The sequence below is a fragment of the Lotus japonicus genome, chromosome 1 (genome assembly GCF_012489685.1).
Source record: "Lotus japonicus ecotype B-129 chromosome 1, LjGifu_v1.2".
NCBI lineage: Eukaryota > Viridiplantae > Streptophyta > Magnoliopsida > Fabales > Fabaceae > Lotus > Lotus japonicus.
Window position 1 is genome coordinate 56,225,084 of NC_080041.1, and position 17,935 is coordinate 56,243,018.

The following is a 17,935-nucleotide window of genomic DNA, read 5'->3' on the forward strand; positions in this document are numbered from 1 at the left end:
ATTTAGAAGGACTTAAAATGATTCTTAAAATTCCACATGTCCACTCTCAGCTGACTAAACACACATGTTATCTATTGACGCTTATAAAAGAATGTAAACTATTGACTGGTCAAAATTTGATGACTTGTAGGCAATTTGATGATTTGAAATTCAGGGTCCAATTTAATTCCTCTTAAAAATTCAAGGACCGAAAACATATTAAAGGAATAAATATACTAACATAAGGTATTGCGCCATTATTGCTATGATATTGCTTAAGACACTCATAGCATTCGGTGTGGCGTTCTTATTGAGGTTTAATTAAGTAACCATTAACTCTTAATGTGGAGCATGTGATAAACTTAAAATATGATGTTCATTAGTTTGAGGTAATCATCATCCTACCCACATATCAGTCTCCACGCATTATTGTTGTCCTTATCCCCAATAATACTTGACTAGAGACATTTTAATAACATGTTTCTGCTACAATCAATAAAACCTCATTTCCAAGCCAAACCTGACGCCTAATGACATCAAATATTTAATTTCAAAGACCTTTATTATATTAATCCAATAAATAAATAATATAATAATGCATACATACACCAACATTAGGTTGCTGGTAAATCTACTCCTGCATTAGCTGGAAAAATGGCTACCCTTGGAGAGGAGGAGGTACATAACTCCAGAGTTTCTCTCTATAAAGGCACCAGTCCTTGGCTGGATGAATTCCATGAGGATAGTTAACTAAGATAGACTAGTATGGGGGTTCTCACTAGCACTGTGCTCATACTGAGTGAAGGCAATAATAGCAATATAATCTCGGTAAAGAAAGAGTTCCAGCTCTATATTAATGCACTGCGATCCTTCACAATTTGGACGCGCCACTCGATAGAGCTTGATCAACTAATTCTCTTCTCAAAATTTTTCCAGCTGGAGATTTTGGTATAGAATTGATAAAAGAAACGCGTCTTATTTTCTTGTACGGTGCAACCTGCAACCATAAGCAATATCCTTAAAGCAACAAGGCAAGAGGAAAAATACAAACTGTGACAGTGACAGTGTGTCTTATACAAAGGTTGACAAGGTCAACATTATACAAAAAAGAGGTGATCACTTTGGTTCTTCAAAGATAAAATTTATTATTTTTATGTTTTAGGAACTAAATTGAATGTTTATGATCTTTTAGGGATAAAAATGATAGTTTTTATCTTCCAGGAACTAAATGACTGCTAACCTATGAGAAACATTTATTAACAAAAAGAAAAAAAAAAGTATACATCATGGTCTCAAGGAGGGTGAATAAGCTTATGGTTGTTATTTTATATCATATTAAAGCATCTGATTGATGCCATTTGATAGTTTAAATGACAAACCACCCTTGCTGCACAATGCAAAAATAAGAGTCCATAATGCATGTTTGGAAATCGCAAATGTATTTTGACGAGGAGCTTATTTGAGCAGCTTTTGGGTATTAGAATTGATTCTAAGGAAAGAGAAGCTGATCTATACATGCTAATAGTTTATTCACCCAATATCTGCATTTTAGAACACATTAAAAGAGTTGAGAAGCAAACCTGCTTTGCAACAAACTCCATGACCTGAGCTGCAGTGATGTTGCTTCCAGGCTTTCTCACAACAAAGGCCAATGGAATCTGCCCTGCATCTTCATCAGGATACCTGTCTCCAAAAGATTGGCAATAGCATACGAATTAAACATTTCAATAATAGGGGATAACAATCCGAAGCACAATATCCCCATAAGCCACACTTCGTGACTTTTCTCTAGAAATGATTATGGATATCTCAACCACAAAACCAGACAGGGTAAGACAAAGTAACATATACTAAATAGATTAAGTAACTTTTTTAGGCCAAGACACAATAAGTCAATAGCTACCAGTTTAACATAAGAAAACTTTGTGACTTCTACTTGTTGGAGTATTAGATAATTCAAAATATTCTAATCATGTTGGAGTCATTAGAAACAACTTCAGATTGACTTTCAACACAAAAGAAGATTAAAGCTCCAGATACGTACGGAATTACTGCAGCATCAGCAATTTCAGGATTGGTGTGAAGTATGTGTTCTAATTCAGCTGGGGGAACCTGGATTTTGTTTCAAAAATAATAAGAAAAATGGAAAATAAGTAAAATGATACCCGCAAAAATGTGTTTTTCATACCTGATAAGCTTTATATTTGATCAATTCCTTCAGCCTATCTACAATGAATAGGTAACCATCAGAGTCAAAATAACAAAGATCACCAGTCTTTAGCCATCCCTCTGGATCCAATGTTTCAGCGGTCGCCTTGTCATCTCCCACATAACCTGCACACACCATCCATAACCATCAAACCATTTATGAAACACAACAGAGATGCAATACATACAGGGATAATTTGGTATTTCTAGCAATATGAACTGCATTTGGAAGAAAACATCATCCAGCTTGTATGGCTTAACCAAAAGTTGGTATCATTTATTCGTAATCATAACAATAGTAAATCATGGGTTTTTATCTGCCTAATAATAGTGTGCAATGACACCCATAAATGAAGAAGCCTTCCAACATACTCATTTTATTTGAATTATGAAATAGAGTAGTGTTGCTAGGCTGCTAGTGAATTCTCAAGAAAATCAAACGGAACAAGCTGATAGATAGTGGTACATGTCTGATTCTTCTAAAGAAAGATAAGAGTTCGAGTCTTGTGTTGTGAATGAAAAAAGTCAACAAGATTGCCCTCGATCGATAATACCTGTGATCAGAAAAAAAAGGAAACAGGTAATGACCTTTCATGATTGTTGGGCCTCGTAACCACAGCTCCCCTTTCTGGCCAGGAGATAATGCCTCTCCAGTTACAGGGTCTACTATCTTGGCCTCCATTTTTTCCGCTAGTCTGCCCACAGAACCATGGCGCTTAGCCTCATCAGGCCCTATCATTCTTGCTGCCCCTCCTCCACTCTCAGTCAGACCATAGCCCTAGGAAAATAATTTAGATAATAATAAATAATGTATCAAAATCAAAATCCAAAATAATGGAAATAAGGAAAAAGCTGTAAGAAAGTAGAATGATTTCAATGGGTGCCTTTTTCATTGATAGCAATCAGGTATAAATACAAAACTGAATATACAAAAGTCAAACTATTTCCTATTTTGACTAGCTTAATTACAGGAATACAATCAATATAATTTCAGGAATAAATCATATTCTATCACACCCCCGCAGTCGAAGCGGGAGGTTCACAGACGCTGAGACTGGTCCGAAAATCATCAAAAAGAACCCGAGGAAGGCCTTTGGTGAAGATATCAGCAATCTGATGGCGGGAAGGGACATGAAGAACTCGAGCCTGGCCGCGTGCAACCTTTTCCCGAACAAAGTGGATATCCATCTCAATATGTTTGGTACGCTGATGCTGCACAGGTTTTTCAGATAGATATATAGCACTAACATTATCGCAGTACACCAAAGTAGCCTGGGAAAGAGGGAAATGAAGCTCCAGCAGGAGATTGCGGAGCCAACAAGATTCCGAAACAACATTAGCAACACCTCTGTACTCAGCCTCTGCACTGGAACGAGAGAGAGTAGACTGGCGGTTGGACGACCAGGAGATGAGGTTATCACCAAGAAAAACACAATAACCAGAAGTGGAGCGTCTGGTGTCAGGACATCCACCCCAATCAGCATCAGTATAAGAAAGAAGCTTCTCAATAGGGGTCATATATAGGTGCAAGCCAAAGTGCAAGGTACCCTGAACATAGCGCAAAATGCGCTTTAGTGCCAACATGTGCTCAGTGCAAGGAGCATGCATGTGAAGACAAACCTGCTGAACAGCATATGAAATGTCAGGGCGAGTGAAGGTGAGATACTGGAGAGCACCTGCAAGACTGCGGTATCCTCATATGGAGTGCCAGAGGATGTACTGAGCTTCTGCTTGGTGTCAACCGGAGTAGTAGAAGGGTTGCACGAAGTCATGCCGGCACGTGCAATAATATCTCGAGCATAGGTGCTCTGACTGAGGAATAAGCCACCTGCATGTCTAGTCACGGCAATCCCGAGAAAATAACTCAATGGGCCAAGATCCTTCATAGCAAATTCAGAGGCAAGGAGTGCCATAATGGATTTGCGAAGGTCATGGGATGAGGTGGTGAGGATGATGTCATCAACATAAAGGAGGATGTATGCCATGTCAGAGCCACGCCGGTTGATGAAAAGAGAGTGATCTGAAGCACTATGCTGGAACCCAATGGTAGAAACATAGTCGGCAAAGCGCTGGTACCAAGCACGAGGCGCCTGCTTCAGACCATAAAGAGATTTCCTCAGTCGACAAACATGATCAGGATGATGAGGATCACGGAAACCCAACGGTTGGTGCATGTAGACAGTCTCGTGCAAATCACCATGGAGGAATGCATTCTGAACATCCAACTGATGAATGGGCCAAGATTTGGAGAGAGCAATGGTGAGAACAGTGCGAATAGTCGCTGGCTTCACCACGGGGCTGAATGTCTCATCACAATCTACACCTGCAATTTGAGATCTGCCATCACCTACAAGACGAGCTTTGTAACGCTCAAAACAACCATTAGATTTCTTTTTATGCCTAAAAATCCACATGCAGCGAATAACATTAACATCACAAGGTCGGGGAACCAAATCCCACGTATTATTTCTAATTAGAGCATTAAATTCAGACTGCATTGCGGATTTCCAATTAGGGTCGGACAAGGCAAGTTTAGGGTTTTTAGGTAGAGGGGAGATGGTCGGATCATCAATGGAAACGGAAAGGTTGAAAAGATTTCGGGGTTTGTAAATACCTGTCATGCTACGGGTGGCCATGGTCCGAGTAGGAAGAGCAGGTTGGGCCAGTGGTGTAGGTTGTTCAGAGGTATCAGGATGATCCGGAGAGGAAGAGAAAGAGGGTGAGGTCGTAGCTGGCGAAGAGCCAGTCAAAGGAGGATGCATAGTGGCAGGTGGTATGGTGTGGGGATCAGGGGGAGTTGGAGTAGGAGGTGGAGTGGTCACTGATGAATAATAGAGAGATGGATGTCATCAGTGAAGTAGTCATAGGCCGAGGTGGATGAGGGAGGCATGTGTTTGAAGGGAAACTGAGTTTCATCAAAGAGGACATGCGGAGAGATAATAACCTTTCTGTGCGACAAATCAAAATACTTATAACCTCTGTGATTAAGGGGATATCCTAAGAAGACACACGGAGTTGAGCGCGGTTGAAGTTTGTTAGTACTAGTAGATGGATGCAAGGGATAACAAAGACAACCGAAGACACGAAGGTGTGTGTAGGTAGGATCTCGATGATACAGAAGTTGAGTGGGAGATTGATTTGCCAACGCCTTCCGGGGAAGGATATTAAGGAGATAAGTAGCAATTTGAAGCGCATGATGCCAAAAGGAGGGAGGAACAGAGGAATGCGCGAGAAGGGTGCGAATCATGTTGTTAATAGTGCGTATTTTGCGTCCGGCCTTGCCATTTTGAGAAGATGTGAGGGCAAGAGAAACGGAAAATAAGACCATTAGCAGCACAATAGCGATGAAACAACGCATTATCATATTCACGCCCATTATCACATTTAACTTTTTGCGAAAATTGTGTTTGAATTTGATTAGTGAGAGAGGTGAACATTTCAAAAACCTGAGATTTGTTACCTAAGGGAAACGTCCACAGAAAATCAGAGTAATCATCCAGGAATAAAACATAATAGCGATGACCAGAATAACTTAAAATAGGCGATGTCCAAATATCACTATGTAAAATATCAAAAGGCATCAAAGTAGAATTCGTGGATGAAACAAAAGACAACTTAATATGATTGCCAAAAACACAAGAATCACAAATAGTTTTAGAATTCAAATGTTCACATGCAATGAACTTATTCCTATGAAGAGACTGCAAAGCAGAAGAGCTGGGATGACCAAGACGATCGTGCCAGACACCGGAAGCAAGACCAGCAAAATGAGTGGGATTGGTGACTGGATAGAGATCGCCGACACTAATGCCAGACACCGGAAGCAAGACCAGCAAAATGAGTGGGATTGGTGACTGGATAGAGATCGCCGACACTATCACATCTCAGAAGAGGGATCCCCGTCTTAAAATCAGCGACCGAGAAACCAAAAGGATCAAAGGAAACAGAAACATTATTGTCAGTAGTGAGTTGTCGCACAGAAATTAAATTTTTAATAATATCAGGTGTGTGCAAGACATGGTTAAGGTGTAGAGATTTGTGGTGGTTTGAAGTGGGAATGGATGTGTGACCGGAGCCCTGAATTGGAATACCCTGACCACTACCAACAATCAGTTTCTGATTTAAGTGACTCAAATGAGAATAAGACGAGAGATTACCTTGTGATGCCGCTGAGTGAGATGACGCGCCGGTGTCCATGTACCAAGTGCTGTCGGGAGGAGTGAGAGTCATGGTGTGCATGGCAGCCGCAATGTCAGTGGGTGTTGGGGAAGCGGTGGCAATGTATGCCTGAGGACGAGCACCGAGGATGCCTGGCTGGCGCGGAGGACCAGTGGGGCGAGTCCATTGAGAGGTGGGATAAGGACAAGGGGGCATAGCCCAAGGAGGAGGAGCCCAACTCCAGGGATTCCAAGATGGATACTGAGGTGGCTGCCATGGTGGGGAGGGAGCTGCAGCAGAAGAAGCAGAGGAGCCAGATGAGCCATTGGATCGGAATCCACCGCGCTGATCACGTCCACCAGATCGACCCTGATTGTCGCGATTGCGACTAGATCCATAACGATTGTTCGAGCGACCAGACCTAGAACGGTTGGAGCGCTGCTGGGAGGAGTCATCAGAGCCCCTCGTAGACGAAGTATGCATAGCAGTGTGAGTGGTAGTGTGCTGCATTTTCGCCAGACCAGCTTCCTCAAGAGTCAGCATGGAGCGAGCATGGGCGAATGTGGGTAGGGGGTTGCTCTGACGAATCAGTGTGGCAACACCGCGAAAAGGCTCAGTCAAACCAGAAACCAATTGGAGAACCAAGCGATGATTGGAGACAGGAGCACCAACATTCCTCAACTGATCAGATAGGTGTTTCAAGCGCTGACAGTAGGCAGAAACATTTGGAAAATCGTCCATGCGAGTGGAGGGAAATCTTGCTCGAGAGCAACAGCGCGAGAGTTCTGATTATCCTAAAAAATAGCAGCCAAACGGTTCCATGTTTCCATAGCAGTGGAGCCCTTCTCCATGATGGTAGCAAGGAGGTCAAAGGAAATGGTGGAGTAGATCCACTGAAGGACAGTAGAGTCAAGTGTTTGCCACTGTTCATGAGCCGGATCAGTCGGAGCAGGACAGTCCTTCCCAGGTTGGGGAATGATGTGGTGGATAACCCGAGTGGCCCTAGCATGAGTAGCAAACAATTCAGCCCACATAGCATAATGGTCCTTTTCTAACTCCAGGACAAAAGGGATGTTGTTTTTAATATTGGTGACAGCAAGGGCAGGATGGAACTCCGGTTTGCCCGAGGACGGAGTTGGGGCAGCAACAATCGTGGCGGTGGGAGTCTCAGCATCCGAGCCGGTGGAAGACATGGCTGCTAAATGTCGGAAAAGCAAAGAGGAGGAACAAATCTGGGTGAACCGGAAATAGGTGGCCGGTTCGGTTGAACCAGAATGTGGTTGCTGAACCGGGAGGGTGTATTTCACGTGAGTAGGCTATCACGTGTTTGAAGTTTGGGCAGGAGGGAAGACCCGATTGATAGAGACGCGGGGTCTGGCTTGGCGAGCAGCTCCGGGGGAAGTGGGTGGTGGCCGTTGGAGGAGGCGACGGTGCTAGTGCTTGCTGGAGACAGAGACGCACCTGTAGGGCAGAGAAATTGATAGTTGCGGCTCCAAAGGTGGCTGGGCACAGAGGAGCGGCAGCTGGTCCAAAAACAGGGGCGAGCACAAACGGTGGTGCAGAGTCGGTGTGAAGGCACACGCTGGGTGAGGACCACGAGCGTGGGGAGAGGGACAGCAGCGTGCAGGCGGCGCACAGGAACGGCGCGGCGCGGCACGGCAAGGGGCGGTGCAGCGCGAAGAGAAAAAGAAGCACGGATGTGCTTGGCCGGCGGCGGTATGACCCAAGGGAGGAAAATGAATGCCGACAGAGAAAGAGAGATGCGGAAGCAGTAGGGATCAGTTAGGTCTGGATACCATGTAAGAAAGTAGAATGATTTCAATGGGTGCCTTTCTCATTGATAGCAATCAGGTATAAATACAAAACTGAATATACAAAAGTCAAACTATTTCCTATTTTGCCTAGCTTAATTACAAGAATACAATCAATATAATTTCAGGAATAAATCATATTCTATCAAAAGCAAATTAGACTTTAGGACTTTAAGGGCATGTTTGTGAATTGAGTTTTGGCGGGGCTGAGAAGACTTACAAGAAGCCCTCCCCTAAGTTGGGAGATTTTAAAAAGGGAGAGAAAAGGCTTAAACCCTCCAAGACCCCTCCAAAACCGTCATGTAGTTATATTTTTTAATACTGCCCAATTGGGGTTGCAACTCTCAAACAGGAGAAGGGCTAACCCCTTTCAATTCCCTTGGCCTCCCCTCCCCTCCCTTAAAAGCTCAAAAACACACCTCGAAAATGTTTCATGTACACCGTAGATACCTAGAGTGAGATAGAAAGAGAAGATAAATAAGTGATAGATGTGATATGTGATGGGACACGAATGGAGATATAGGGACAAAATTGGACTTCATATGGGTGTTGTTGGCTTGTTGCTTGTGAAAGAAAGTTGTTGAGAGCAAGCCATCAAGTTCAGCAATATGCATTATACAGAAATAAAGTAGCACAAAAAGAGCCTTCATAATGTTACAAAAGTCAATATAAGGCCAAGAAAGTGTGAAAGGCAACAATGGCATTGACACCCACCCATCTTCAGTTTCACTCCTATTCTTAAATATATTAGAGTTTTTTTTTAAGAGTGTAAACCCATTCAGGAAATTTGTGCCAAATGATATTTTTTCAGGCATTCAAATTTATGTCATCACCCTTATAGGAATCTAGTTTATCTACATCAAACAAACACCTTGTTGGTATTTTAGAATTTAATTTATATACATGGTAAATTATGAAGTTTCTTGTAAAGATATGTTTCTGGTAAAGAAAATATTTTCCAATATAATTTATGTTGGGGAATCATAGGGACGGCCCAGAGTACCAATAGGCCAACACCGAATACTACCACAATAGATTTGGACACTCCATCTTAACATAAAACCATAAGACATTTATAGGTCACAACTACTGTCTTCACCTAACTCAGACCTGAATTGTCAACATTCGCTCACTCAAATGTGAGTCATCACCACATTACACCATGCTCCCCCTCAACAAAAGCGGTTAACACTTGCACCGCAGTTCGCTTTTATCACCACGTCGGCGGGACACATTCTATGGCCACCACATTTCCATGAAGACTTTCAATATAGTTAGTTGCTACTATGACCACATCAACCATCGCTTCGATACCCTTGTTGGGAAATCAAGGAGAGGCTAAAGCACCCATGAGCCAACATCGAAGACCTTCAAGAGATTTGGACACCACATTTTTACCCAAAACCTTAAAAGCATAGAGACACCCATTCTCCAACTCATATTTGAGTTCTCAACCATTTAATATCTTTATAAGTATATATTAGAATATAATTTATAAGTCCTAGCCGATTCATTAGCTATGTTTCTAAGAAACATCATAATATCTTCACACCTCACTTTCTCTTATATCTCATTTTCATTCATTCTTCTTCCTATCTCTCTCTACATTTTCTGTCACATCACACATCATATCACTTATACCTATGAATTCCCTCCTTGTCTATTAGGGTGGAGGTGAAAAAGGGGTGGGTAAGTACCATTATTAGTTTCCAATATATAGTTAATTATAATATATGTTGTTGACCATGTGTATAGATTAGAAAATGAATTTATGCTGGGCCCATACCCCATCAGCAAGTTTGTCACCTCACCTGCAAAATTTCCACGTTAGGAAATCTGGCTTGGAAGTTCTCCGCCACCTCCTTACCAAGCGGCGCGCCACCGCTCCCCAGCAACCGCAGCGAGCTGAGATCGTACCTCTTCACCACCGGTGACTTAGCCAGCGCCACCACAAGCGGCGGCGACACCGGCATGTACGTGATCCTGTACTTCTCCACCGCTCTCAGCATCCCTTCGAGATCGAACCTCCGCATCAGCACCAGCGTTTCCCCCACAGCCAAAGCCCTCACCAGCATGAAGAACCCGAACACGTGAAACAGCGGCAGCGTGAACAGCGACACCGGGTGCGAGTCATCTTCCATCTCCTGCCTCAGGTGCCAGAACCCTCCAATTAACGCGATCATGTTCGCGTGGGTCAGCAACACGCCCTTCACGCGCCCCGTCGTGCCGGAGGAGAACAGAATCGCCGCCAACTCGGACTGACTCACCTCGACTCGGCGGGGCTCCGAGTCGGACTCGAGCATGGAGAGGAATTGCGGGGAGTCAAGGAGGATGGTGCCGAACGGGATTTCATGGGCGGGGATTTTGGCGGCGGTGGCGGAGGTAGCGAAGGCGATGGCGGGTTTGGTGAGTTGAACCTGGTGAGTCACCTCGGAGGGGGAACCGATCGGGTTAGCGGGTGAGATTGTGACACCGAGGGAGAGGAGTGAGAGATAGAGTACGGGGACGTGTAGGGAAGTTGGGGTGAGGATGAGTGCCACGTGTCCCTTGGAGAGAGGGGTGAGGGATTGGAGGGAGGAAGCGAGGGATTTTATCTGGCGGAGGAGGACGGAATACGAGAGGTGGCAGTCGGTTTCGGAGTCTATGAGTGCGGCGGTGGAGGTGGCGGTTGCGGCGGCGGGGAGGAGGGAGAGGAAGTAGTTGGTGAGGGAGAGAGGCTGAGACGGCGGAGGGAGAGGGACGTTTGGACGGAGGCTGTGGAAGGTTCTGGATTGAGAGCAGAAGCCGCTGTTTGGATCGATGGCCATTGAAGGAATGTTTGGCAATGGAAAGGAGGTTGAAGTTGAATGGCTGAGTGGTGTTTGCCTTCACAACCAGACACTGACACGGAGACAAAACTCACAAAACACAGTGTTGTCTGAGGTTCAAACATTACAGATTTTTAAATAGTAGATTAAAATTTTAATGGTCGTCATATTAACAGTTAAAAATTGATTGTTGTATTCAATAATGATGCTGACAGTAAAGTATTATAATTTTCAAGAGCTTATAAAAAAAAAATTATAATTTTCAAATATGTGTTGTTGGAGATATTTAATTCATTACCCAAAAGAAAAAACCAATTCTAGCATTAATAAGGGTAGAGGGATAAAGCTGAACAATAATCCCCGTGGTACTGGTTCCAATGGGATAGTATCCCCAAGGAAATGGCTATGGGCGGTGCCAGCTCCTTCAAAGGTTAGACCCCATTCTTATAGTTATCGGGGTGGCCCTCAATGCTATTCCATGCAGGGAGAACCTGGCTCGGAGGGGTATCCATACCACTAGCTAGGGAATGTGATTTATGTCAACCGGTTGTGGAGTCTATGAACCTTTTTTTTCGAGTACCCTTGGTCTCGAGTGGCGTGGTTTGTGAAGCCGTTGGGTATGCGGATATTGGAAATTCAATGTGATGGAGAGGTATCCTGGTTAGCAGCAAATTTGGCTTCAATGGATTCAGAACATAGTGCACTCGTGCTGCAAGGTCTCTACTCGATCAAGAAAGCTCGAAATGAGGCTTGTTTTAACAATAACATCATGGATCTTGCGAAGGTAATGGAGCAGGCAACAACGGTACATAATGATTGGAAGGAGGCTAACAGTAGATGTGAATCGGTGCTGATAGCAAATGACAACAACAAGCGGTGGTGAGCTCCTCCGGAAAGGGCAACTGTAAATGAACATGGATGCTGGGTGAACGGGGCCTTCTTCAATCGGATATGAACTTGTAATTTGTGATTCCAAGTCGGATTTGGTCCTCGCAACGACACAGTTGAGATGAATAGGTTGTCACCTTTGTTAGCCGAAGCTTCAACTTTCAGGTGGAGTCTTCTTGTGGCACTAAACTTGGATATCACAAGCATTTTGGTTGAAAGTGATTCAACAAGTGTGCTTCAAGCGATTAGACATGGATTAGGGCCTCCTGATAGATGTGGTGATTCAGGAATGTAGGAGCTTCGTGAATAGGTTTCATAATGTGTTTTTCTCTCATGTTAAGAGGCAAGCTAATAATGTTGCCCATGTTTTGGCTTCCATCGCCTTTTCTTTTCCTTCGCATGAATGGTGGGATGCGCGACCAAACTTTGTAGCTCATGCGCTCTTTGTGGACGCTTGCTTTTCTGATTAATATAGTACAAGCTTTGCATTAAAAAATGGTAGAGAGAATTTAAACGAAAATTAAAAAAGATGTATTTAATAAATTAAATAATAGTTGTTACAAATAGATGGGCTATTTGTGAGGTGGATTGTTGTGGATGCCTTAGCTTATAACAGGTTTTCCTTCCATGAGTTAGCTTCTGAACTCTTTGACTTTCGGTTTCTCTTGGACCGTGACTAGAGCATTAGTCTCGTGCACACCTCTAGAGATGCGAATGAAGTGGTTGATGTTGTTCTGTACTAGGGAAAGCTTACGTAAGAGAATGACGGAAAGTAAACCCTAGCAGAGCACTCAAAATGGTTAAAATATCATAAAAGGAATATTCTCATTAATGCTGAAAAAGTTGTTTCGTACAAGCTGATGACCTTCCCTTTTATAGAGAGTGAAATCATGACATGGACTTTTCCTATATTTGGGCCTGACAATCAGGGCCCAAATCCTTGTACATATAAGACAAATCCAAAGGAATCTTCCAGCTGGCTCGTGGGTCCACCTAAGGAAGGGCAAAGAAGCTCGTTGCGTCATTGTTCCCGCCTTGGCTGGCTTCGATCAGTTATTGTCATTTTGGGCGGGCATAAACATCCTTTATGTCCCGCCCAGTCCACATGCCCCCAAGACATGAGGCTCGGGTAACTTGAGTCGAAATGTCTTTAATATGCTATTTCATAGCCCGCCTTTATTGTTTACTCATTCATTGATATGACGCCACTTTTATGTTTCGCCATCTTCATTTCCGTTTTCGTAGATATATCGCCATTGCCATAACCGTCAATCACGTCTTTTCAACTGACGCACGTAATCCTTGTTTTCCGGGATTTCGTCATCATTTGCCATAAATGCGGTTGTGCGTCTCGAGGAGTTACATCTTTTCAGTTCATGCCTTTTCAAATTTCGAATCCCACGTCTCTTCACGATCTTCCCCCACTCATTCTCTCTCCTCATTTTCCCTCTATAAAAACCCTTTTTTACTTTTCACTTTCACTTTTCCTGAAAACTTTCTCTGCAATTCTTTACTTTTCTCTCTTCAAACTCCGGCGAACCTCCCTTGCTCCGGCTGTCGTCATTGCGCGGTGTTCCCCCATAGCCGACGTCCTCCTTACTCAATCTTGCAGTTCTTCCTCCGGTTAGTTCTTCCTCTTTCTTGAAACTCTTCGTTTACTTCTGTTTTCTTCTTGAATCTGTTCCTCTTCTTTTTTATTCTTGAGTCTGTTCGTCTTCTTTTTTTTTTCTTTTTATGAAACTGCCCCGTATGTCGTTGCCAAACACCAGCATTTCTTCCCTGGAACTTTCTTCACCCTCTACGGAGGAGGAAGTTGTTGCCCCCACTGTTATTGAGAATCACTCCTCGCCTTCCACTCACGAGGATTCCGGACCCGCCGGCTCGGTAGATTCCATTCTGTCTTCCAATGGAGACTTGTCCTCGCCCGAATGGCGTTCGAACGCGCATTTGGTTGAAGATAAGTGTCTTTGGCGGTCCATCTGGGGCAGCATAGGGAGCATCAACTGGCTTCGAATATCTGCCCAGGGGTTTACCAAGATAAATCCCGCTACCTCTAATAACGAAGACCTTCAGTTGAATGTTCTTCCATGTGGCGAGGATGATTGTGTTCTTTTACGCAAAGAGCCGTCCGATGAATCGCCCGATTTCTTTTTTGTTTATGGTTATTTTTTCTTAGACTTGAATATCAAACTCCCGTTCTCGCCTTTTATATGTCACGTTTTATCCTTTCTGAACGTGGCGCCTTGTCAACTTCAACCCAACGCCTGGGGTTTTATCCGCTGCTTTGAAATTCTCTGCGAACACTTGAGCTTCACTCCCACCTACCCCTTGTTTTTCCTTTTCTATAAGTCAGTCACCACAAAACCTACATCCGTTAAGTGGGTTCCCCTTTTAGCCCGCAAGAACATGAGCCGATTCACCGCCCTAAAAAGCCACTACAAAGTGTGGCAGAAAAAAATACTTCAAAGTTATGGAGTCGCCCGAAATAAAGAACTTGTTCCGGGATTCCGACAATAATCCTCTCTTCCCCTTTTACTGGACAAAAAACCCTCGCCGAAAAATATCCGTTTCATATGACGCCTTGGATGATTCTGAGCAAGGCATCGCCGATTATCTTCGCACACTACCAGTAATCCCTGGTCATGACTTGATTGAGGCGTCGAAATCTGGCACTTTAAATCAATTTTTTAGTAAGTTTATAATCTTTGCACATAACTTGTTTTTCTTTTTGTTCATGTATCTCGTCTAATTGATGCTTTCCATGCAGCTACGATGGGAAAAAGCAAAGTTGACGCAAACCCAATTAAGATGAAGGAATACCTCGCCCAGTCTGCTGCGGCGGCGAAGAAAAGGGCCGCCGAAACTGAGCAAAAGAAGAAAAATGAAGGTGCTTCGGGCTCTGATAACGTCAGGGACCCTAAGCGCCAAAGAACTTCAGGCGCTACTGGTGGCAAACCTCTTCACCAGTCCACTCTCGATCCAGCCGGTTTGGCTTCCAAACGTCATCCTGCGGAGAAAAAGAAGGGAAATGACAATATCCCGCCACCCCACCAGGACTCAAGCATGCTGATCAACCGCCCGCCAACTCCCTTTAACCAAGCTGGCCCTAGCTCAGCCATTGGTGGCGAGGCTCCTCCCCCTTTGCTGAGCTTGTCTGATCCTCACTTCAACGGGTTGGACTTCATGACCCGCACTTTTGACAACCGGATTCACAAGGATATTTCCGGTCAAGGCCCCCCCAACATTGCTTCTCTGGCAATCTTTCACGCACTCTCTGCCGCCAGTTCTGTGGCGGGAATGGCTCAGTGTGTAAAGGAATTGATATCAGCCAAGAATCGTTTCGAGAAGAAGGCAGCCGATTATAAGACTGCGTATGAGCGAGCCAAGGTTGATGCTGAGACCGCCAACAAAAATCTGAAATCTGTTGAGGAGAAGTGCGCTAAGTTAACTGATGACTTGGCGGCCTCTAACCTGCTTCTTCAGAAGACCAAGTCTCTGAAAGAAGCCATCAACGACAAACACACTGCTGTTCAGGCCAAGTGCCAAAAATTGGAGAAGAAGTATGAATGCATGAACGCTTCCATTTTAGGGCGTGCCTCTCTCCAATTTGCTCAAGGCTTTCTGGCGGCCAAAGAGCAAATAAGTGTGGTTGAACCGGGCTTTGATCTTTCCCGCATAGGATATCTGAAGGAGATCAAGGATGGTCAAGTAGTTGGCGAGGATGACATTGGCCTCGACCTTCTTCCTCAGTTTGATTCGGATAGTGAGCTCGAGGAAGGGAATGGCGAGGATGGGAATGACCAGAACAAGGATGAGGATCAAGGGAAGGAAGACCCTCAAGCTGTTGCAAGCCAGGCCAACAACGCCAACAATGAGAACCTGGCTTGAATTTAGATTGTTTTTATTTTGTTAGTCCAAATTTCATCTTTGGGCCTTGCCCTTTTTGCTCTTTTTGTTCTTTGTTGTTTTAAGTCATGTATGGGCTTCGCCCCTTTCTCCTTTTCAATATAACTTGTTTAATTTCAATCGTTGTTACCTTTAAGCTGTTGTTTTCTGAATTTTCTTTTTATTTGGCTTTATATACCTTAACCGATTTTTCAACGAGGCTTGGTTCCTAGTGGCCACTAGAATTGCTAAGGCTTTTAATATTTGATGGCGATACTTTCTTATTCCGAAAGGTTTACTCGCGGTATTGTATACCTTGATACGATTTGCACTGCATAAAACTCGTAATATAAATCAAAAAATAAGCAATTCTGTTGAAATGATCTTTTCATTACTTCTTCATATATGGGAACAATTGTTCCTTTATTCTTACATATGCCGCCTCATTAAAAACCTCTACAAAGAAAGGGAAAAAGAGTGCGGCTTCATTCACCTTTGTTGTTTCTTTTAACTAAAATACTGCTTCAGATGAGAGGCGTTCCATGTGCGTGGAACCTTTTGACCGTTAAGTTGTTCCAATTTATACGCTCCTCCTCCCACGTCGCCTATAATCCTGTAAGGCCCGCCCCAGTTGGGCGACAGTTTGTTGTGTTTGTCAGGTATGGTATTTTTTCGGAGCACTAAGTCTCCTACCCTCATTTTTCTTGGCACCACTTTTGTTGAAAACTTTCTTGCAACCTTCACTTTTCCTGCCTCATTTCTTATGTGCGCCTCCCGTTGTTCCTCAGGCAGCATGACTAGACTCGCTATCAGATTTTCCCCATTGTCATTCTCATTAAACCGAGCCACTCGCCAGCTTTGGTTGGCAATCTCCACAGGGAGCATGGCATCAGTTCCATAAGTCAAACGATATGGGGTTTCCCTCGTGCTTCACTGTTCAGTGGTGTTGTACGCCCATAGGACGCCTGGCAATTCTTCCGCCCAAAGCCCTTTCGCTTCATCCAGCTTCTTCTTTAAGCCTTTCAAAATAACCTTGTTAGCTGACTCAGCCTGTCCATTGGTTTGTGGATGCTCTACCGAGGCAAACCGCATTTCAATTCCCATTTCTGCGCAAAATTCCCGGGTAGCACTACTTGTAAATTGGGTTCCATTGTCCATTACTAACGCCATGGGAACCCCAAATCTGCAAACAATCCTTCGCCACAGAAAGTTCCTGACCTTGGCGGCTGTGATAGTCGCCACTGCCTTAGCTTCTATCCACTTGGTGAAGTAAACAACCGCCACGATGATATACTTCATTTGTGCCTTTGCTACTGGGAATGGTCCTAAAATGTCAGCCCCCCACATAGCGAATGGCCAAGGCGCCATCATGGTTGTTAATTCTTCCGGTGGAGCCTTATGCAGGTCAGAAAAGACTTGACATTTTTCACACTTCTTAACATATTCCAGACAATCCTTCTTCATTGTTGGCCAATAAAATCCTGCTCTTAAAACCTTTACTGCCAAGGATCGCCCACCGATATGACTGGAGCACACTCCTTCGTGGAATTCCGCCATTATTCCCGGGGCATCCTTAGTATCAACACATTTGAGCATAGGGGAAGGGGACATAATTCCCCGCCGATACAACTCACCATCCACCAGCGTGTAAAAACTGGCCTCCCTACGTTTTGCTCTCGTGTTCAGATCGTCATCCTTTGGAGGGTTCTCTAGGAAGGTCTTGACTGACTCCATCCAGGAAGTCTCGCCTTCAATTACCGACTTTACTGCTTTAAACTTTATTTCTACCAAATCAATACTTGGGCGAGGCAGGGTTTCTTGAATGACTGTTTGATAATTGCCCAATCGCCCTATACTTGCCAATTTCGCTAGCACATCAGCCCTCTCATTTTGGCTTCTTGGGACATGCTCTATCCTAATGTCTTTGACCTCCATCATTAATCTGCGCACTACTTCCAAGTATTTGGAAAGTTGCGGGTCTTTCACCTGATACTCGCCCTTCACCTGCTTAACAACCAACTGTGAATCTCCTTTGATGAATAACTTTTGAACGCCCAACTCAGTGGCCAACCTCAATCCGGCGATCAAAGCCTCATATTCGGATTGATTGTTGCTCGCCTTGAACTCAAACTTTAAAGATTGTTCAATGACCATTTTGTCTAGACTTTCAATAGTTATCCCCGCCCCACTTCCAGTGTC

The 17,935-nt window shown here is 44.0% G+C and overlaps 1 protein-coding gene across 3 annotated transcripts; it reads right to left on the reverse strand.

The window, feature by feature from the left end:
* Positions 1–522: 522 nt before the first annotated feature.
* LOC130730519 (4-coumarate--CoA ligase-like 9) lies at positions 523–11,085 on the reverse strand. Of its 3 annotated transcripts, XM_057582559.1 has the most exons (7): positions 9,968–10,102; positions 3,864–4,510; positions 2,776–2,965; positions 2,168–2,313; positions 2,024–2,091; positions 1,560–1,662; positions 523–976 (listed from the first exon to the last, which is right to left on the reverse strand). In XM_057582559.1, the coding sequence occupies exons 2-7, from the start codon at positions 4,359–4,361 to the stop codon at positions 851–853; spliced, it is 1,131 nt and encodes a 376-aa protein (XP_057438542.1). In that variant the 5' UTR covers positions 4,362–4,510; positions 9,968–10,102; the 3' UTR covers positions 523–850. The 3 variants fall into 3 exon arrangements, with proteins under 3 accessions (XP_057438542.1, XP_057438534.1, XP_057438550.1); XM_057582551.1 differs by lacking the exon at positions 3,864–4,510 and having other exon boundaries at positions 9,968–11,085; XM_057582567.1 differs by lacking the exon at positions 9,968–10,102 and having other exon boundaries at positions 3,864–4,523.
* Between the last annotated feature and the right edge of the window lie 6,850 nt (positions 11,086–17,935).

Bases quoted from the DNA above. Each gene is read 5' to 3' on its own strand.
- LOC130730519 (XM_057582551.1), bottom strand. From the start codon at position 10,963: ATGGCCATCGATCCAAACAGCGGCTTCTGCTCTCAATCCAGAACCTTC. The intron at 2,966-9,967 runs GTGAGGTGACAA...TTATTTTCCTAG, and splicing joins CTAACGTGGAAATTTTGCAG to GGCTATGGTCTGACTGAGAG. The intron at 2,314-2,775 runs GTCATTACCTGT...TGGTGTGTGCAG, and splicing joins AGGCCCAACAATCATGAAAG to GTTATGTGGGAGATGACAAG.